Raw genomic sequence first — 22,695 nt, 5'->3', positions numbered from 1 at the left:
GTCATAGCGTTGTTGAAGTTTGGCACTTGGTACCAGTCAGCAGCGGACTTGTGGAAATTGTATCTGTCTGGTTTGGATGTTCTCAGGAGGAGACGGGGTTTATGGATCTTGGGATCCTCTTTCATAAAACTTTGACACTCTGTTACATCTCCAGTTATTTGACACAATTTAGAGTCATTTCGTGCTACTATGCTAAAGGATTGTTGTTCGCAAATCGCCATCACAAATTAAATTAATTCTAGCATTATCAATTACCTTTCAAATTGAAGACTGAACTTGGCATCTTCTCAAGACACTAAATTACAAATTTCCTACAAGCACTGGCCAAAGTTAAAAACCTGAAATGGACATTTGCCCTCTAAAGTACTCTCAGGATGTTGTGTAAGTAAAAATTAAATAAAAAAAGCAGAACCAACGTAAACAAAAAAGAATATATCTAATAAAAATGTACCTGCACATGCCAAAATACAAAATTCAATAAATACAGAAATTATTGCACAGTTAAAGGCTCCACACATTTTATAACTCAACAGACTGATTGTTTAAAAAAAACGAATGCCAAATGAGGCAGTTTAGACAGCTTCAGTTGTTAAAATCTCTGCTCTCACTTTTTGTTCTCAGTTGGTAGTTTTTTTTTTTTTTTTTCAAAAACACAAAACTAACCCCAAATTAATATAAAAGTATCCAGATATCCCCTTATTATTTATCTCTTTTAGTCCAAGAATGGTTCAGAACTTGTAAATGCGCCTTAGGCTCTCTCTGCTTGTTCGATTTTGACCTCACTTGTCATCAAATGTTCTCCGTGCCACTTTTTCATGTGTTTTTCCAGAGTGCTGTATACACTAAAGGGCATTTGGCAAATGTCACAGCGGTAGACCTCCTTACCGAGCTGGCCATGTGTCTTCATGTGGCGGGTGAGCTTGGAGCTCTGAGCACATGCATAGTTGCACAGCTCACACTTGTAGGGCCTTTCTCCCGTGTGACTGCGCCGGTGCACTGTCAGGTTGCTGCAGTTTTTAAACACCTTGCCACAGTATTCGCAGGTGTCGCACCTCCTCCCGTCCTTGGAGCTGGGTCGACCTGGACCAGGACCTCCGCCTAGGTGAGGTGTGCTGCCCCCACTGGCTGTGCCGCTGCGGCCAGATAGGCCGCCATCCAGCAGGTCTCCTGGAGGCGTTGAGAACCGCAAGCTGCCATTATCCGATGAGTGCTCAGAGGAGGTGGCAAAGGGCGATTGTCTGGAGTCAGTGAAGCCTAAGAAAGGATCTTTGATGAAATGGCGTGAGGCAGCATAGCCCACTAACCACTGGGAGTACACATTCTCAGAAGGAATGTGGGGAGCCTGGGGAATGTCCAAGTCCTTCTCGATCTTGATCCTCTTGTTTGAGGAGTTGGACAGAGCAGGGCTGGTGATGGGGGTGGGCTTTCGGGGAAAGAGGCCTGAGAAAGAGTCACCGGAGCCACAGTTCCGGCCATTAATGGTTGTCCGCTCCTCCTGCTGGTGGTGGTTCATCTCCCCAACTACTGAATTGTCATCTCCAGTGTCCCGCTGGCCATCTAATCCCCTCTTGGAGAAGGGCATCCTTTTACGATTGTCGACTATCAAATTATTGTACTGCTGTATGGAGTTGAGTGGCCCACCATCCACCATTTTCTCAAGGGCCAGAGTAGACTTCTCCTCTGAGGGAGGCTTAGCACCATTTTCTCTGTTACGATAAAACTCAGACTCCATACTGAAGTTTGATTCTGGTCGACTTTCGTTCTCAAGCTCTTCCTCTTCCTCTTCTTCCTCTTCTTCCTCATTGCCTTCCCCCTGGAAATCCCCATCGCGATTTTTAATGCCCTCACCAGTAACATCGCTAGTTCCTGGTTCTGGTGAGCTTGTGATGGACAGCCCATCATCTGAGCGCCCTGTCATGGATCCAGCCTTATGCATGTGGGTCTTCATGTGGCGCTTCAGCTTGCTGGCCTGGGAGCAGGCGTGGTCACACAGCTGGCACTTGTATGGTTTTTCCCCAGTATGACTGCGCCGGTGCACCACCAAGTTGCTCTGGAACTTGAATGTCTTACCACAGAACTCACAGGATTTGACTTTGTTCTGTGTCTGAGGAGGGGTGGTGCTGTTTGGGGGCATTGGTGGTAGAGGAGGGGTACTTAGAAAGGGCGATTTAGGCCCTTGTTGAAAGGGATTGGGGTTTAATAGTCGATGCATAGGGTTGGGCCTGCTGGGTGAGAGGGGTGGTGTGGCATTGTTAGTGTTCCCTGCCAGCTCACGTAACCGCCTGGAAAAGTCCATGGACTGTGACTCTATGGCCATCGGTGTTAGCCGCATCACCCTCTCAAAGGCACTCGGGTGCTGGGAGATGAGGCCCATTTCCTCTGCACTAAGGCGTTCCAGTCGATGGGGGTCCAGTCGATGGGGGTCCAGGTGATGGCGGGGAGGCGGACTGACAAATGGTGGGGTGTTGGGGAGACGGTTTTCCACAAAACCAGGGGGTGGTTCTCGGAGTAAAGGTCCCGTCATCCTCAGTAGATGAAAGGGATTGTTGTCCCCCAGAAAGCTGGTTAGTGGAGACTGAGGGATGGAGTCATTGCCCATTGGAGGAGGCATGGTGAGTCGAGGGGTGAGGGCGGTGCTGGAGGGGTTGGCCTCCAGATAAATGCGTATGCCGTGGGTGTTCTGGGCATGCTGCAGCAGAAACCAGGCGCTGGGAAATGGCTGCTTACAGGTGGTACATATGTAGTTAGAGGGCTCATCTCTGCCACCTGCAGACAACAAAAGACAGAATAAATCATTCATACATCAATTCCTTTTAAGAGGTATATCATTTAAGATGAATACATATGCAACTTTAACAGAATTAACATGTTAAATATTTTTATTATTAACAGCTCATTTGCAGTGTATGAACTTTTTTCAGTTATTAGGCAACAAGCAAACATTCTGTCTAATACGCTCGGTAGCTGGAAAAACTTTTTCTCATCATGTTATCACATAAAAGTGACATACATAGTGCAAGTGCATTTTCATTCTGGACTGGCCAACTTTTTAGATGAGTCCTCAATTACAGGGTGCTGAATGTCTCACTAAAGGCAAAGAGATGCATTATCATTCAATTCTAGCTTATTCAGTACTATTCAAAAAAACTAAACCATCTACTAACCCAGTGAATGACACCAAAGGTGAGCATCTTGCATATGACACTTAAAAACATTTTAGGGGATTTAAACTCTTATTTTCTAACATGCTTTCACTGGAGACTCTAAAACATGGTTTAATTACGGTTTTCCAGAATTTCAAATTAAATAAAAAAAGGGCCCTGAGACACATGGGATTAACCATAATAACCTGATTTTTAGAATCTTTGGAGGAATAATGCAGCTGCTTTAATGTATTAACCACACAGATACTGTGGGATTCACTGACACACACACACCCTACCCCCCACACACACACATTTCCAAAGTACAAACATACACTGAGGTCATGCTAATTGTGCTCTTGTTTTCTCTTGTATTTATTCAATGAAAGCTCATTTTCTTGACCTAGTACTCCAATTTCAGATAGCGTGCAAAACACATGCTGCTCTAATTGTTTCATTATGTGTGTGTTGTAGTGTGCATCTGCACAGTGTGCATACTGACAAATACATATATACAAATTGCATATTAAAAAAAACTATGAAATATATGTAAAGTTTTTTTATGTAAATGTTTCCTAAAAAAAATGCATTAAAATAATTCAAATTTTGTAATTTACTGAATTCCATTTAGTTTAAAAGTGTAAAAAAAAAGTATTTGTTTTATTGAAATAAACACCACGTTCATTTTATGATTTGATAATTTATTTAATAATAAATAAATAAAAATCTGAATAATTCATGAGCAAATCTCACAGTTCGTCGCAGACTTGAGTGTGTTTGCATTAAGGAGTAGCAGCAAGGAGGTGGAACAGCTGTTCTCCTCCACAGTCCTGTAAGGCTTTTTGACTTAATTATAGCGGACATTAACACACATGCACACACACACACACACACACACACATACAATGAAAATAACAGCTCCCCATGTCTCAGCTTTTGTCTGCATGTTTCTCACAATCACAAGCTGTTTCAGTGTTGAATCTTAACACTTCAAAAACAGAAACATTCACTCCCTCTGTTCCTGTCATCTTCCTTCAAACTTCTTGTCTGCTCAGTAAAGTCAGTATGTGTGTGTGTGTGTGTGTGTGGGGGGGGGGGGGGGGGGTACATATGTGTGTGTGAGTGTGCTTCAGTCAGTGAACTAATGCACTGAGAAGCTTCTCCTCTCTGGTCACACTGGAAGGAGAGGGTCGTGGTTTTTGTTTAGGGAAAGTGTGTGTCTGTTTGTGTGTGAGAGAGAAAGAAGGTGTGTGTGCGTGTGTGCCTGCGCAAGCGCCCTCCCAGGGGAAAGGAGTCTAACGCAGATGGCAAATAAAGTATGCAGCCTGAGGCGAGAGCACATTATGCTAATTCTAATGTCAGCTGTACTTTAATATACGACTCTATTTAATCACCCCATTATTTCCTATTTCCATATGAAAAAAAAAACAGGGAGGGCGAAGGAGCCGCTCATCACTTTATTTGGTTGGACGCAGAACTCTGGGTTTTATGGAATGAAGAAGGAAACACTGCAAAGATCCTTCCGTCCTCTCCCTGAGTGTGACGTCCCCGCCCACCCCCTCTCACACTGAGTGATAACCTGTTGTATGAGTATTTACATTATTTTATAGAAACGCTAAGGCTTGCAGGCTGAACGAGCCCTAAACATGCTCTGTGCGTTGCATTATCACAATACACATTTGGAAAAAGAGTTTTAAGGAAAAGATGTGGCAAAAACAGCTGCAGATGTTAGCAGGTAGTTCAAACTGCAGTGGTTCCCAACACTCTTCCTTGAGGAACACCACTCTGCATGTTTTGTTTCCCTGCTTTGACACAGATGATTTGAAAGAATGTGTGATTAACGGGCTTCGGCAGAACTTGATGAAGTAAATAAATCACTAAATCAGATGTGTTGGAGCAGAGAAACAACTAAATCGTGCAGGATGGTGTTCCTCAAGGACCAGTACTGGGAACCACTGGTTCAGAGCATAAAGGTTAATGAGCGATCCGTTTTCCTTGCGTTAATTAAATTATAACACATTCTTGGATTTCAAGTCATTCTTTTCAAATAAATAATGCAAAGTTGTTTAAAGCTACTCATGAATAAGAAAAATTAGCTGCAGGGTTTTTGCCAGATATTTTTCCTCGTATTGCCGGGTCACATTTGGCCCCTTTCCATCCTCTCTGTGGGTTTATTTAACCGTCTACATGAGAGAAAAAGAGGAAAAATGCTCAGTAGCAAAACGGCTCAGTAAACATGCATGTATACAGCAAGCACGTTTGGCAAACAGAAGTTATTGCTTGAAAAAAGGAGTCATAAACAGCTGACGGCATCAGTGTGTGGTTTCTGTGTGGAAATGCAGCCTGGATCTCTGCCTACATTCAGTTACACGGAAAAATAAAAGAAAAAAGTGAGTTCTGTAGGAATATTTATACATATTATGATCGTCACACTAAATATAATGTCAAAACCATCAAATTTGCAAACAAAAGCTGTCTCTCCTCCTCCTCTTCCTCCCTCATTTGTCCATCCTGGCTCCAGGTGAAACCTCCCGTCTTCACTTTCACACAGAAGAAAATTCTCATTACCCACCGATTCCAGTTTTCACTATAATTCAATTTGCTGTAATTACTGCTGCTGCTGCTAATAAAAAAATGGAAGAGAGACTAGAAAAGCAAAGGTGCAGAGGTCAACTGGCAGTTAGCAGCGTTCATTTTCATCACAGTGTATTCATCTGGGGCGGCTAATGGCCCAATTTTCTCCCCCTCGCTCCTCAATAAATATTGCTAGAATTACAGGTTAAATAGCTAAATTAAATCACAGCTATTACACATGAAGGAGGGAGGAAAGAGAGAAGGAGTCAAATATGTACAATTACAGAGGGGGGAGTGTGCGCCGCCATAAACTGTGCGATTAATACGGCGAGTGTCAACGCAGCACGGTCCAGATATTACACAGATCCCCAGATCTCTGCAGCCAGAAGCTGAGCGGAGAGCAGGGAGCTGTTCGTGTTTCTGGCTGCCGGCAAAATATCTAATAAACCACAGGACAGATTTGATTAAAACTATTAGAAAAAAAAAAATCATTGGATGCGCATCTTAACATTGGATTCAAGGTGGTTGCCACAACTTTCTGGATAGAAAATGCGCAAATGGTTATAACTCGTTCAGTTTTACAGATATTGAGTGAAAATTTGGTGTGGTGGTAGTTGAGAGTCCTGCCCATAACACACTTAAAGTGCTGGTCACTATGCAAAACATTTGCTTAAAACTTTAGTATTAACTATTGAAGTGAACCCTGTTTGTTAGCAAACTGAGCCATGAACCATTAAATGGATTTTTATATTTTCATCGTTATCTAAATCTACAACTGATTAACTTTTGGTGCCATTTTTATTTAAGATAAGTGCCTTAATCAATGAATCTCAAAAGGCAAAAAAATGGCTAAAACTTCAGTTAGTTTTACAAATAATGAGCTAAAGTTCAATGAGATCATAGCTGGATTGTCATTTAATGTTGCTGTTTCTGTCATTAAACTGTAATCTTGTTTGAGCTCATTGCGTGAATGTTTCATAAACATTCACACTTTTGTGATTCATTGTTCTTCCGTACATTTTTCGGCATGATTCTCGTCTCACAGTTTTCAAGCTATTTCAACAAAACGTTCAGCTCTTTCAGGAGAAGGATGCTATGACTTTTGGTATTGGTGCAACTTTAGCTTTTTCAAATATTTAGCATTTTATGGCATTTTTGTCTCATTGAAAATGAATTGAGTTCATTTTACATCCTTCTTATGTTTAGATTTGTTTACAACCGTTTACGGATCCTTTTACAGTTTGTTCTGGTTCAGCTCATTTCAGCTTCCTTGTGCAAATTATAACATTTTCAGCTACTTTCAGCTAATTTTAGCAGGTTATTTTTCCTGCTTGTTTTGTGCTCCTTTCAGCTTATTTCTGCTAACTGAAAAACTTTTGAGCTTCTTCTATCTTCTTTCTGCTACTTTAAGCTTGTTATGCTCATTTCAACTTATTTCTACTAGTTTTAGCTTTTTCTGCTATTTCAGCTACTATTTAGCTGTTTAAATATTAATGTTAGCATTTTCAGCTAATTCCACATATTTTGCACTCATTTAAACTTTTTCCAGCCCAGTTCAGCAAAAATGTGCTCTCTCCACTTTCTAAGCTTCCTTCTGCCTTTTTAGCTACTTTTCAGCTGTTCGTGCTTATTTCAGCCTTTTTGTATTCATTTCTGCTTATTTCAGCATAGTTGGGCAAACGTGTTCTTTCAGCTTTTTTCTGCTAATTTAAGCTTGTTCTACATTTTCAGCTACCTTTTTTTTAGCATTTCTTTAGCCATTTTCAGCTGTTTTCAGAGGAATTCTAGTTTTTTGTGGTAATTCCTGCTGCTCAATTAACTTTGTTCTGCTAATCCCTGCATGTTATGCTCAAACTTTTTTCTGCAATTTCAGCTACTATTTTAACAGTTTTTATGCCAATTTTAGCTTTTTCAGCTAATTCCACTTTTAGTTCATTTCAACTACTTCCACTTCTTTCTGGTTGTTTAAGCTTTTCCCCTGCCTTTTCAGCAGTTTGATTTTTGTGCTAATTTCAGCCTTTTTTTAGCTAATTTCCTAATTGTTATGCTTATTTCTGCTTATTACACATAATTCGGTGGGCAAAAATGTTATTTCTGCTTTCTTCTGCCAAGTTTAAGCTTGTTCTTTCAGTTAAACTAGAATTAAGCAAGTTTTTAGCTAATGCCTGCTGTTCTGCAAATCCTTCTACAAGAAGCATTCACACTGCATTTTTGCAGGAAATGCAATTTCTTTAGTTTTCATTCTGTTCTCTTATATTGCGACTTATTCAGGTTTCATGAGTGTCACTGCATGACAACCTTTTTGCTGACATCTGACACGTTGGTGTGTTTCTGTGTGTGCATACATCCCACTCACAGCGAGAACAACAGCACCCAACTTTGCTGCTTCTGCGGAATTAAGACGAGTTTATTTCATGTGTCTCTTCGCCTAATGAGATCGTTTCAAACGCAGCGCTCGCTCGGCGCCGCATTCTTTTTAAGCAGTCTGTTAGTTTTGAATGAAGTGGTTCGAGTGGAGCCTTTTAAAGTCGCCCAACGTGCGTTTAAATTGGATTTAATAGCGCACAACTCGAATCACTACAGAACCACATACAGTAACGGCTTTAATTAAATATTTTGGTGATGTTTGGCTCCGACGGCAGAGTTTATCTGCAGCGTCTACGTCGTCCTCTCAGAGCTTTGGTTGACCAGACTCTGAAAGTCCTGGTGGGAGATGTGAGTCATCTCTGAGCTCAGATCTACAGATGCTGCTGGACACAAAACAAAAGATCAAAACCCTCCTGTGATTTATTGTCAGCCTGATGGCCCTAAGCTGGGCTCTCATATAACAGGTTAACAAAGAAAACTCATTGGAAACTTTAATTCACTTTAAGTTCGCACCAAATCGCCATCGGACAGCAAATATCGGTTTGTTTTGATTCATTTTGCCTCCTAAGTCTCAGTTATTTTAAATGTTGTCTTTTTAAGACAGCACTTGGGTCAGCTTGTGCTCTTTTAAACATGCTCTATAAATAAAAATGTTATTAAAAAGCTCTTATTCCTTTGAGAATGTTTCAAAACTCCTCATGGCACAAACTTTTTTAATTTTTCCAAAAGCACTCGTTGAAAAGAAAATTTTATTTTCTTCTGAATGAGTTTCTCAAACAGTATGAATCTAAACGCTTATGCTGATGTGGCAACGTACTGAACATACATAAAAAGATGCAATATTGTTTTCTACATTGATGCTTGTAGATGATGTGTTATTACTTCCAGTCCTAATACAAATATAACTGTAGCACAAAATAAAAAAATAAAAACGGCTGCATTAATTTATTCTTTCACTCACATCAAGGGACATGTGACAGTGAACCTAACATGCATGTCTGTGTGATGAAAACCGGAGCACCTGGAGAAAACCGACGTGTACTGGAAAAGTGTGCAAACTCTGCACAGAAAGGGCAAGAGGTGAACCTTCAGGTACAGGTGCATCTAAAAAAATTGAAAACTGAAAAAAAGTTTGTTTTTTTTGGGTCAGTAATTTCAGAAAGTGAAACCCATTGATAGATTCACTACACTGAGTGAAATATTTCAAGCCTGTATTTCTTCTCATTTAGATGATTATGGCTTACAAAATAATGAAAAAACACAATTCAGTGTCTCAGAAAGCTCAAAACAAGAATATTAAACAGCCAGCTTTTGGTACTTTTGGCAGTGTGGGCCAGTGCCAAGTCCTGTTGAAAAATGAAATCATCATCTCCATAAAGCTCCTCAGCAGAAGGAAGCATGAAGTACTTTAAAATGTCCTGGTAGATGCTGTGTGGACTGTGGACTTCAGAAAACACAGTGGACCAAGACCAGCAGAGTACATGGCATCAAACCAGTGATGAGCAGTCAGGGGAGGCAGGTGAGTCCGTGCCTCTTATGGTAAGTAAAATACTAACGATGATAAGAGAAAATACATTTGACCACTTGACTGTTCTATAAAACGTTTATATAAAACTGTTTTCTGAATTATTTCAACATTTCAATGGTCAAAATCTTATAATTTATGCATTACCTGTTCAAGCACATGGAAGAAATGTGGGCGAGGCAGTGTAGGGCTGCTGTTCACCTCTGGGGGCGCTGTGTCACACAAAATATATGAAGTAGGTGGTTGGAGCATGCCCATTACAGTCTCACTTTATATATCCAATATACGTGTTTGATTACACATATGCTGCACATGCTGATGTTCTATAGTCTAATATATTGAATGCATGTGTGTGACATATTTCTTCTTTCTAATCGGTCACAAATGCAAGGTTAAAATACACAGGGTGAGGCAGAAAGTATTGTGCCTCACTTATAGGGGGCAGTACTGCCCTATAGGGACAATGAATGCACCTTGTTATGTAGAGGGGCGGGAGTGTAGCAAACAGTAAACTCATTTAAATTTGTTTAGACAAAATGGAAGATCATATCTCAAAACTTAAGGATTTCTCTAAACTCGATTGTCAGTCGAAACAGAAAGTAGAGAGAGGAAGACCATCACCGGAGCTGAAAGAGCTGCTTCAAACAAGCGGAAAAAGGCAACTCACTCTTTTCAACCTGAGTTTGACCTTACATTAAATATTTTGGAGGGTTTTTGCCATTATTGTTGGACATTATGGTGTTGATTAAAGAATAACTGGATGCTAAATTAGCATAAAACAGCTAAATAGTAGCTGAAATCGCAGAACATGCTGAAACTAGTAGAAAAAAGCTGAAATGAGCATAACAAGCTGAAATTTTCAGAAAGAAGTTAGGCTAACAGGAGCAGAAATTATAACAAAAATGTTGAATTTATCTAAAAACAGCTGAATTTAGCTAAACATGCTAAAAATGTAGCTAAAAATTTATAACAAGCTTAAATTAGTATAAGAAAACAGAACACGTTTGGTCAATTAGAATGAAAGAAGCTGAAATGAGCTTAAAAAACTGGAAAGTATCTGAAAAAAGCTGAAATTGGTTTAAAAAAAAGCTAAAAAGTAGCTTAAAAGGCAGAAAAAAGTCAAATTACAATAAGGAAGTGGAGCACATTTTTGCCGAATTAGACAGAAAAAAGTTGAAATGAGCGCAAAAATCTGGAATTAGCTGAAAATGCTTAAATTAGCATAAAACAGCTAAATAGTAGCTGAAATAGCGGGAAAAAGTTGAAACTAGCAGAAATAAGTTGAAATTAGCATAACAAGCTGAAATAGCAGAAAAGTTAGAAGAAGCACAAAAATGTTCTAGTTATTAGAAAAATTCTGAAAGGAGCACAAAACAGCTGGAAAAAAAACCTGCTGAAAGTAGCTGAAAAAAGTTTAAATTTGCACAAGAATGCTGAAAGTAGCTGAACCAAAACAAAATGTGAAAGGAGCAGTAAAAGGTTGTAAACAGATCTAAAGATCTGAAGGATGTAAAATGAGCTTAATTAATTTTCTATTAGGAAAAAACAATGGCAGAAAAGGCTAAATATTTTAAAAAAGCTAAAGTTGCACCAATACTAAAAGTCATAGCACCCTCCTCCTGAGCAAGCTGGACGTCTTGATATATGATTTGTTGAATTAGCACACAAATTGTGGAACAAGAAAGATGCTGAAACATGTACGGAAGGAAAAATGGATCACAATAGAGTGAATGCTTCATAAACATTCACACTATTAAAGTGAACTTTAGGTGTTGGTTTGCAGCAGAACAAAGACTAATCCAGATTTTTTAAAAATCAACTTGAGCTCAATTTATTCTTGCTTTCTGATTTCCTGTAATCACTCTTTCATCCCAGCTTGCTAACTTTAGCTTCAGGCCGTCATATTATCCAGCCAGCAAAGGATTATTAGTGTACAAGGTGTGTGTGTGTGTGCACGTGTGTGGACAAGGCCTGCACTCCTGACAAGAAAAAGCTTGTACTGTGAACTTGAAAAGAGAGCTGAACCACATTAGGCTGAACTTAGCTCATTAGAGGAGTCGAGCGGCAGCTGAAAGAATAAGACGAGAGCGGAGATCCTCCGTCCCTCACGCCACGAGATGAGTCAAAGCGAGCGCAATCCAAAAACAAACGGCTGTGTGTGTGTTTGTGTGTGCGTGTTGCCTGCTGTTAACAAATTAGAAGGATTACGAGAGGAGAGTGCCAGAGCATACCAGCTAATCCCACACACTGGCCTGCACCGCTGCACCTGGGGAGCATGTATGAACTGTCTGAGTGGCAGGGAGAGCCTCGGCAGTCTTTATAATCCTGCACACACACACGACACTGAGGTCACAGCTGATACATGTCACTCTGAACGTGTCTGTTGATGAAATGTTCCTGTTACTGAGGCTGATGTGACAGTTAAAGAGCCTTTTGTTGCACTTCATCAGGTCTCAGCTGATGTGTTATTTGGAAAGTAGCTGAAACACTGCAGCTCTTCTCATCTGTCATCCTGTCCGTGTGTGTTATACGCAGCTATCTTCAATGCAACAAAACCAATACGGCTCTAACGTTTCACTGATAACCACAACGCAAACAACTAATGTGTCACAGCTGGCTCTTCTAAAAGTCGTAAAGACCCCAAAATTTAAAATGATGGCATAATATGAACACAGATATTTATTGTTATTCTGTGTGTGTGCTGTGTAAACTGTTTATTTATGAATTTATTTTAGCTGAACACCATTCAGAGAAAACACTGATGACCAGAGAACATAATTATAGCTGCTCATTTTATCAGTAAATCTTGTTTTTGTTTTTTTGTTTTTTAAATGAAGAACTCATTTTAAAACTGAACCATGAGCAAACACAAAAAAATGACAATAAATAATAAAAAAAAACACAAGTTTGATCAGTTGTAGCAGAGAGCATCATGGGATTGACATTTTAGATCATTGTTTTAGTTTAGTTTTTTTTTTTTTTTTACTGAGCATGTGAGACTTGTACAAAACATTTCATCTAGTTCCTACATCTCAAATGGAGAATAGTGACTCATCACTTTAAATATTGTAACTATGTTGGGTTTAGGAAAACATTGTTAGCTTGAACTGCTAATCAGAATCAGCTTTATTATCATTGCACCTAAGCACATCCAAATTACATTTCAGTAGAGTCCATGTAAAACACAAACCAACAGACATGGGTAGATGGAGGTGTCCGAGGCTGCAGCCTCGTGGGAGGTGCTGCCCTTTTCATTTAGATAAGGAAAAGAGAAACACAAGGGAAGAGGAGCTGTAAAAAAAATCATATTTCACACTGTGTTCTAGATGGGAAAGTGTGAAAGTTGCAAAAAAAAAGACATCAGCAGAGAAATGGCAACATATTGATGACATTATAATGCATGTGCATGAGGAAGGCCGACGAATGTGGTGAGTTTGTCCATGAACACTGCCAGATATTTCCATAGTCCTGATAAGAGATAGTGCAGTGTCTATCAGCTGGCTCAGCTCTGACGCAGGTCCACAGATGTCCTCGGGAAGGAAGCGGGTGGAGGGGAGCAGAGCTTCTTGTTCACTTAACATCCAGGAGAGTTTGGGATGGTTGGCCAATTCAAGGCCGACAAGGGGGAGCCAGATTCAGATAAGTTACTTTGGTCAAGCTCTGCTTGATTTCTGTCTGCCTTTATAGTTCTACTGGTACGTCTCAATGGTGACTCCAAACAACCAAATTATTGTGGTCAGCACAGCCAGGCCGAGCTCGTAGCTAATGCTAATTAGCCTGGTCACTGAGCATGACAAGAAGCAAATCCTGCTGAATTTCCAGGTTTAATGTCATTCCCAGACCCAAGTTCTGAATCAGATATGGGTAGCAGGATGGCTCAGTGGTTAACACTGTTGCCTCACAGAAATATGAGCCTGGGTTCAATCCCTGGTTTGGACTCTCTGTTTGGAGTTTGCATGTTCTTATGTTTGCGAGTTTTCTTCAGGTACTCCGGTTTCCTCCCACAGTCCAAAACACGCATGTTGGGCTGCCTTTAGGGCCAGGCCTCCCTTGCAAAAAAGATCTGTGACATCAATGGCATTTGCATGGTTTAAATTAATAATATTAATATATACTTATAATTAAATCTGTTCTTCATACACCTTTTTTTTTTTTTTGCCTTTTTTGGTTCTTATTAAAGTGGGTGCCAGTAGAAACAAACCTGCTTGCAGACCTTTTAATTTAAGATTTTGTCCAGATTTAATTTATTGGTGCAAATCTGCAAAAGAACCAAAGCATTTAGATTTATTAACAAACTCTATCGGGACATGGCTGCTTTACCAATCCAATTACACCGTGCACATGTGCGTCTGTAAAATCAGTAAGAACTGGTTAACCTTCAAATAGAGTTTATGAAGGCTTCAGTTTCTGTAAGCAGGGCATTTTCAAGAAGCAAGTGTAAAAAAAAACAACTTTTGATCATATTTCAAATATTATAATAAAAATTAGACAAAAGTAGATCCCAACTCTAGTAATAAACAAAGTATTTTTAAACACAATGAACTCCTGCCAAGAACAACTTACCCTTTTTTTTGCAGGGATTTGCTTCCAGACTAATGTGTTCAGCTTCCTGAGTGGAAACATCATAAATATCCATGTTTTTTTTATTTTTACATTAACGCAGATCCTCTTTTTAGAGACAATCCTTCGTGTTTTTGTCTGCTCAGGTTGAGTCATCGACATCTTGTCAGGTGGAGGGTTGGCGTAGACACAGTGGAGGAACTCTGCCATGAGCTTGATGTGACGGAGATGTTGGTCCAGCACATTTTTGGATCCTATACTCATCTCCCCGTCACCCGTCTAATCCAAATCCCCCCTCTTTCCCTTCCCCTCCCCGAACACAAAGCTAGTCCAAGATGCACTCAGCCAAGTAGGAGTCTCCTGGAACATGCAAGCCAGAGCTCTGTCCAAGACTGTGATGTAGCAGAGCCTCTCCTGTCTGAATAAGACATATTACAGCTTTGTCTGACAGCGGCATCAAAAGGAAAATCTCTCTGCTTCTGTGTTGTTCCTGCACGGCTCACCTGCTCTTCCTTACTGAAGCAGACAGCTTTATGAATTCAACATTATGCCCTCTGATCTGCTTCACCTTTCCAGCTTTCAGAGCAAAGTGGAGATGTTTCAGGTGAACATAACCTTTAGCTGATATTTTATTACACATGCATGTCAGGACAGCCTCCTGCTTCAGAGACATGCTCTGAAAAAGACAAATCCGGAGAGTTTTTGAGCACATGTGATCAGTTTAAACATTTTGTTAAATACTCATTTGTCTCCTATTTAATGTCTGCAAGAATTTGAACCAAAAGTTAGATTTTTAGTTGATTCAAGTAAAACAGAGGAGTGATCTGGAGCCTGGGGTCTGACTTTTGGTCAGGCTCGACTTGTTTATACAGCAACAGCAGTTAGAAGTGGAGCAGGTCGAGGAGATCCAGACCAGAGAGGGGCGAGCAGGAATGGTGGGACGGAGAAAAAAAAAAAAAGATGAGGGGACAAGTTTGTGCTACAGAACCTTATAAGGTCTGAAAGTGTGCAGTAAAGGCAGCAGAGTCACTGTAAGGGAACATATACCGAACAAATGGAACTCATACAGTGTTCACATGATTCATGCAGCTTAAAGTGGTCTTCATAAATGTCAAGAGTTAAATTAAACCTAATTTAAAGAATCGTTTGTGTTGATTATACCTTTGTTCTCATTCGTCCATCATTTCTCCCACTTTGAAATGTCTGTGAAGCCTTTTTCTGCGCAGCACATAATTCAAAAACACTTTAACAAAAAAAAAAAGAGAAAATGAATATGACTACGGCTTACATGATGGTTTGTTAGAGTAAAATTTCTTATTGCAAAAGAGTCTGTTCTATAAATATTAAAAACGACTAGAAAGTTCCTGGAGAAACTTTGACAGAGACTGCCACGTTGCGGCCATTTAAAAATTTTGATTTGAAAGTATTAGGTGTTGGGGTTTGCTCTCAGCTACCACGATGCAAAATTTCAGCTCAATATGGCTGAAAATCAATGAGTTATAGTCCATTGTGAGTTTTCTGAGGTAGCTGTGGCAGCCATCTTGATCCAAAATGGCTCCAAATGTTAATCAGTGTTTTGTTCAGGGACCTCTCCACTCTAGGTCATGTGACCTCACTGTGGCAGTTAGAGGCTGTTCGGTCAGTGTTTTTCAATACAAAAGATTGTATCTTTGTTTGCAAATTACATCGCCATGGTAACTCCAAACACAAATAAAAGTAATAGCACACATCACGGTCCCGAGCCGATCATTTTGATATAACATTTGTGGGGGTACACATTGCGGTTTGGGCTGCATTAATGTTGATGGAAGAGTAAAGCCCCCAGTATACTCCCGCGTACGTCCATCCACATGGAGGTACGCGCATACGTATGCGGAGGGTTGAGACTTCATACTTGAGCGTCCACCCTGAGCAGCTGCAGAGCAGCTCTGCAGACAAGGTGTGTTTACCTTGGGGACAAATTGAGGTCACCGATTGGTCATTAGCTGACACGCCTACTGGATTGATTGACAGGTCAAAAAAAAAAAGGAAAGCTGGCAGCCCCAACTGCAGCGGTGTTCTATGTTTATATGTTGTTAATAAAAAGTTCTAAAAAAAAAAAAAAAAAAAACGGAGCGCTGGCCCTGCAGCCCACACATCAGATCAACCCAAAAGGAAATCTCCAGACCCTCCTGCAGCCATGCTGGGACTGATTTTAATTTGCTCGTGACACATTCCTTCATTTCTCACCATTTCTGTCATAGCATCAACGGAGGAGGAAGAGATCTCTTGCCTCTTGGCAAAAAAAAAAAAAAAAAAAAAGAAAAGGCCTGATCAGGGATGAAGAAGGGGAATTTAATACATTGGTGTCGCATACAAAACAGTCTGTTGCCAGGCAGTTTATTGTGCGACACCGCGTACGCGGTCGTAAAAATTGAGCTTTGCGGGACATGCCCTGCGGAGGTATGTGCGTAACTCCGCATACGTACGAGGAGGTACACGCGTACATACGTATGCGGGAGCATACTGGGAGCTTAAGATGTAAAGTTAAGAAACCCTTGTCAGGTGGATAATAAAATGTGGCTGCCTGATAAGGCAGTCCCCAACTATAAGTTATCAGGTCTCTCTTGTAAATGAGTCCTCGAGGCTCAATGGGATTTACCTGTCTAAATAAAGGTTGAATGAAAAGTTGCAAAAATGCTTTCAATAATTTTTTTCCTAATTTTTTTTATTTTTTTTTATCATAATCAAACTAACTCAAGACCTATTCTTTTGCAATAAATGTTTGATTTTGGTTGCTACTGAAAGTTGAATCTCGAAATGTCTCTCTGAAACAGTCAAAATGGGTCGTAATGTTCCTTGGACTGACTTCCAGATGTTTGAAACCCACTGAAAACAGATTAAACAGAGTTCTTTTTTTATAAACAGATGCCTTTAGATGCTAGAGTTGGGAGTTATTAGTTCAGAAACCAAAACGGACCACAGCCTGATGACTGACCCGGTTCTGGTTCAAGCCTGAGAACAATGGCACAAATACTAAAAGTTTCTCATGGATTTATTCAAAAAAGACCAACAGATTTTCTGCGGACACCACATAAAAGCTCCGATAGGCTCAATGAGCTGCCAATCAAAAGCTAAGTATGCTGGCTGTATTTGAAAATTCACCAACTCAAAAAGGTTTCCATGGAAACCAGACTTATAAATCAGAATACAGGAGAGATTACGCACAGCTACCCACTAATTGGAAGTGATGCAATACTTTTACACCAATGGACCTGTTTAAATACAATTACACAGAGTTAAAATTAGAAACTAAATGTTAAAAACAATGGGTTGAAACTGATTTATACTGTAAGGTGTTCTCCATCTGCATACTGCGTTGTTTGAGAAGGTCCAACACAGTGAGACAAGTGTGTTATTGTTCATGTTATTGATTTGTAAATGAGCTGAATTAGTTAAACAGATTAACTTTAAAGCTAACAGCCACACAACCCTTCAACTATTTACAGTCCTGGTTTGGGATCAGCCCTGGAAAAAGAAGCAGTGTGACAGGAAAGATGAGGTGAAAAGTGATGAGACAACTCAGCAGCCAAAGCAACTGAGCCAAAGGAAGGAAAAAATTGTTCGAACTCCTCCAACAAATTCCCAAAAAGTTTCAACAGCAACAAAATTAAATCGCTCTGATGTATGGAGCCATCTCTCAAATGTTTTTAATTTTAAGGAGCAGAGGAATTCTGCCATTTTTAAGTCAAACGACCTTCATAAAATCTACCTGCCAGGAAAAACAAACTATTTTTCACACCTGTAGACAGAACAACAAATTGCTGGTGAGCCACTTTTATACGATTCAAGAAGTGAACATTTAGGTCACTGCAGGAGCTGCTTTCTGTGCATGTGAGAGCTTCATCCAGCTGTTGTAGTGAATTCACTGATCTGATTTCCCCAGCCAGAGGAACTCCTCACTACTGCCTGGCAGACGGTGCCAAGGGACTAAAAAAAAAACCATGTCGGGACGTCCTCAGAGGTTCTGACGCCTGCTGTTGGTGGGTCCCACTTTATGAAAGGGGCTCCAATCCTGCCGTCACTGTAAACGCCTGCATGGGTGGTCATTCAAACGCTACTGCGCTGAGACGATCCAACGGCATGACGCGATGCGAAGAGTGGAGAAACAGGAGAAACCCTCTGGTGAGGAAATCCTGCACCCGCCAACCTGCAATTTTCTCCCAGGAATGCTTTTTATTTGTGAGCCTGCCTGCAAGTGGAGTCACAGAGGCAGGAAGAGAAAACATGTGCAGACAGAAACTTTGACACAACATACAACAAAGATATATTATATAAATAAAATCTGTGCCTGAAATGATCAGCAACGCTGCGCTGGCTGTGAAAACAGCTTTCTTCGTGAAACTCTGTCTGTCTCTGCGAAGAAAGACAAAGAGCGTGGAGGGCCCGAGTGTTTTTCAGCAGACGACGGGCTGCCAGTTTTTGGCCCTCGGCCAGTATTGTTTACCCCGCCAGCCCCGAGCCTCGCTCTGCATTGTAAACGATCCCAGCAGATAATGGGGCAGTTTTCGCCTCCCCAGCAGGTAGAAAAACTGTTCCCACATGGGAGGGCCCTCAGACAGACACCGCTCTCTCAGCTTAAACAACATTAAATAAAAACATCATCTAAATGTATTACTTTTGGTCCTGGGAAACAGGACACTTTCTGCTTTCTCAGGAGAAAAACAAAAAAAAAACAGAACTACACATGATATTGATTTATTTAAAGATGAAAAAAAACAGACAGCAACATGCCGGCTCCTCTCCTGCAGCCCTCTTTTTGTTATCTGTGATGTTGCCCAAAGAAATCGATAGAACAACTGTAGCCAGCAAGCTTTGTTTATCTTTTTCTTTTTTTTCTAAGTGAATAATTCAGGGTTGTCAGCAGGGGTGAGGCGAAGCTTTGATACAAAACCAGAGTTTCATGTTCAGGGGGAATCCATTCCCTCCTTATCCCACATTGCTTCCACACAGAAGTTTTGGTAAACTTCTGCACGAGCTGACCACAGAAAACTGCTGAACAGTAAAACGGTTGGAGAATAAAAGCAAGTATGGTTGAAGTTGCTTCAGTTTAGAGTTTCTGTGGGTGTTGAATGAAGCGAAAAATGGACTGAATGTTTCCTAAAATGACCGAGTATTTTTTAAACGTTTGAGGTTGTTTCAAACAGACTAATTAAAATGTTTTATTTCTAATGCTGTATAATCATTAATACTTATTATAACTTACACCAACACTCAAACATCCCTATCAGTCATTTTAGGCTGTTCTTTGTACCAGTGGTTGCCAACCTTGGACCCTGAGGAACACCATCCTGCATGTTTTCGTTGTTCCTCTGCTCCAACACACCTGATTTGAATGAAAATGTTCTTCCATAATTAAGGAAGTAATTAAACCACTGAATCAGGTGTATTAGAGCAGAGAAACAACTAAAGCATGCAGGATGGTGTTCCTCAAGAACCAGGGTTGGGAACCCCTGCATTTATACAATGTGACAAGATCTAATATGAAAGCTAAATATTCTAATCATCTCGTGTTTTTGTTCAGTTAAATAAATTTAGAATTAACCTTTATTCTGTCTGTTTCTGAACCAGGTTCCTCAACACCAGCAGATGTCAGATTAACACAATATGAGTATTGTTTGTAGACATACGAAAATATTTAACCTGCTGACATAAACTGAGCATTTCTTAGTCTTTCTATCTTTTCTCCTTTCCTCAATCAGCTGACAGAGAAACAAATCAAAACTGTTTCCTGAAGCTTAATTCTGGTTGTTTAGGATATATATCTGAGAAAAAGCAAGATTATATTTAATCTGTGATAAAATAATCAACATAATCCAGGAGTGAAAATAAAACAAGGCACAGAAAACTGTGGAACGGAGAGGCAGAAAACAAACGATGCACATGAATCATTAAAAAACAAAATTAGTAGACAGCAACTAAAACATGCGGGATGGTGTTCCTCAAGGACCATGGTTGGGACCCACTGCATTTATACATTGTGACAAGATCTTATATGAATGATTAGTTGAGTTATATCTGTTTCAGACGTCGTCTTAATGATTCAATAATTTTGTCCAGATTTAAATTTATTGTACATATTTGTGGGTAAAATTGGTTGAAAGTCTTGCGTACTCCAGCTGAGGTTGATAAAACACCTTCAGATGGTTTTAATTACAGAGACATGCAGAAACTAACAGGGAGCTTTTTGCCATTACTAACAAACCAACAGGTTTAAATTACTCTTCTGAGCTGTGGTGGCGTGTTGTACAGCCGAATAGTAACTGGAGAGATTTAAACCCTCCCAAACAAGAGGATCAACATGTATTTGTCAGGCCATGTCACCCTCAGCTGCATGTGAACATCCACACACACACACACACACACACACAACAAGGCAGCAAACATTTCCAGCAAAGTCACTAAAGCTCGATGTCCCACCTTCACCATGGACACACAAAGCCCTCAGCCTCTTGTAATTGAGGTTTAAATCCTTTCCTAACATCCTTCCATCCCTCACTCCTCACCAAACATGGATTGCGCCAACACTGAGCCCCTAATCCCTCCCAGTTTAACCAAGTGAGAAATTAGCTTTTGTTAAGTGGTGATTTGGCCGGTACTAAACGCCAGCAGACTATTGTAGAGGAGAGGGGCAGTCGAGAGTCTCAAACGCTCTGTAAACGCTCCCCGTCTGCGTGGCCGGAGTGAACTGCTGCAGCAACAAAAGCTGTCAGATTCTCTGCATCATTCTCCGTTTGGCGGGAAAAAAATCTGTTGTTCTTTCATAAAATGTTAGGAAAGGTCTGTTTGTGTTACTTCTATCAGAGGTGTTGTCTGCCTCAACTCCCACGTTTTGTACCCATCTCTGATTTGATGTAAAACCACAATGTGCACATGGAGCTGCAGAGAAAGCCAGCAATGATGGACGACACACGGAACGGCAGCACGCTCAGATCCTCAAAGCTGCAGAGAAGGAGCCGGCTGTTGTAGCAGGAGGAGATGAGACAAAGCCCGGCGTCATCTGAGACTCAGCGGGGAGAGATCTGCCACAGGAAGGCTCAGAGACTTCAGGAGGGAATTCAGAGTTTGCACTGTGATATAGCTGAAAGGACGGAGATATAAAGGCTAAAAAATATATATCAAAGAGCTGCTGGAGAGAAAACCGTCAATGACCAGGGTAACATATTTGTTTTATGGCAAACCGGAAAAAAAAAAATTCTGTTCATGTTTATCTTTGTTCTATTTGTTGCATTCTTGTATTTTCTTTTGTTTGCAATTTGCTCCTCCATCACACCTGAGCTCCATCAACCAATCAGTCAGCACACCTGTTATGAATGCAATCAATTACAATCGGATTGTTGCCATTTGGCTTTTTCAGCCACTTGTGCTGGTTTTCTTTTCTTTTCAGACTTTTATTCTGGACTTTATTTTATTATTCAACTCCATGCTTTAGCAGTTAAAAAGCCACCCGCTTTGAATGTTAGTTGCTATCATCCCCATAGGTTGCCTTCAGACTGTCCCTCCTGTACCTCCTAGTAGGTTTAAAGGTACATTCTTATTGCTGATAACAGGCTCAGAGTCAGTGCTCTGGGTCAGGTGTAAGGTAAGGTTTAGCTTAAGGGTTAAATAAAGCAAATAACCTTCCGGTTTTACACATGTGCAAAGCTGCTTATTATCAGCAATAAGAACGTACGTTTAAACCTACTAGGAGGTAGGAGGGACAGTCTGAACCCTACCTATGGGGATGATAACAACTAATAACGGCCATTTAATGACTGATAATGTTCAAAGCTGCTGGTTAAAACTCTGTTCACATCTTTATGCAGAACATTGTAACTGTTAACCCAAAAGGTATTTCTCTGAGCAGCGAATGTTCAGAAATGTTTTTTTGTGAATGCTTAATAACGAATCACAGCCCAGGGAGATGCCACCTTAAGTGTGTTTAAGATTGTGTTCCTTCACACCGTTAATTGATGCTGTAATTTATTTATTTGAACCCAACAGAAAGGGCCTGTTTGTAGTCTTTGAAGACCCTTCAATGTCTCCTCTAAGCACCCTCCTTGAATCTTTGCAGCTTAACCTAAAGCACAATTCTTTAAAAACCCCATGAGGGTGATATATTTTGTAATTTACTTGGGGGGATGTGACTAAACAAGCTTATGTAGCACAAAAATGTTTTGCTTTTCTGTTAATCATTTAGCACCCCCAGTGCCCTGTGGGGGTCCTGACCATCAGTCTGGAAACCATTGCCCTGCTCCACTCACATATTTCTTTTAATGAGGACCATCAGGTCCAACTTGGAGGTCTGGAAACTGCTCAGAGTTTCTCAGCTTCTCGTTTAAGTTTTTTTTTATTTTGTTGCTTTTTTTATTCATGTTTTATAAGATGACAGAATATTCTCACATAAACCTTGGAGTTTATCAACCCATCATCCCCTGCACAAATCAGCAGATTCATGTGAATATATATATATATATATATATATATATATATATATATATATATATA

The 22,695-nt window shown here is 40.3% G+C and overlaps 1 protein-coding gene across 1 annotated transcript in view; it reads right to left on the bottom strand.

The window, feature by feature from the left end:
• Nucleotides 1-628: 628 nt before the first annotated feature.
• The window catches only part of bcl11ba (BAF chromatin remodeling complex subunit BCL11B a), a 44,028-nt gene continuing 21,961 nt past the window's right edge, over nucleotides 629-22,695 (bottom strand). The window contains exon 3 of the mRNA XM_037695193.1: nucleotides 629-2,766. Coding sequence (XP_037551121.1) covers nucleotides 749-2,766 — 2,018 coding nt within the window. The 3' untranslated portion in view covers nucleotides 629-748. The remainder of the gene's footprint in view (nucleotides 2,767-22,695) is intronic.

The sequence above is a fragment of the Nematolebias whitei genome, chromosome 21 (genome assembly GCF_014905685.2).
Source record: "Nematolebias whitei isolate Nwh7 chromosome 21, NemWhi1, whole genome shotgun sequence".
NCBI lineage: Eukaryota > Metazoa > Chordata > Actinopteri > Cyprinodontiformes > Rivulidae > Nematolebias > Nematolebias whitei.
The sequence above is the reverse complement of the archived record's forward strand: the minus strand, read 5'-3'. Positions and strand labels throughout refer to the sequence as shown.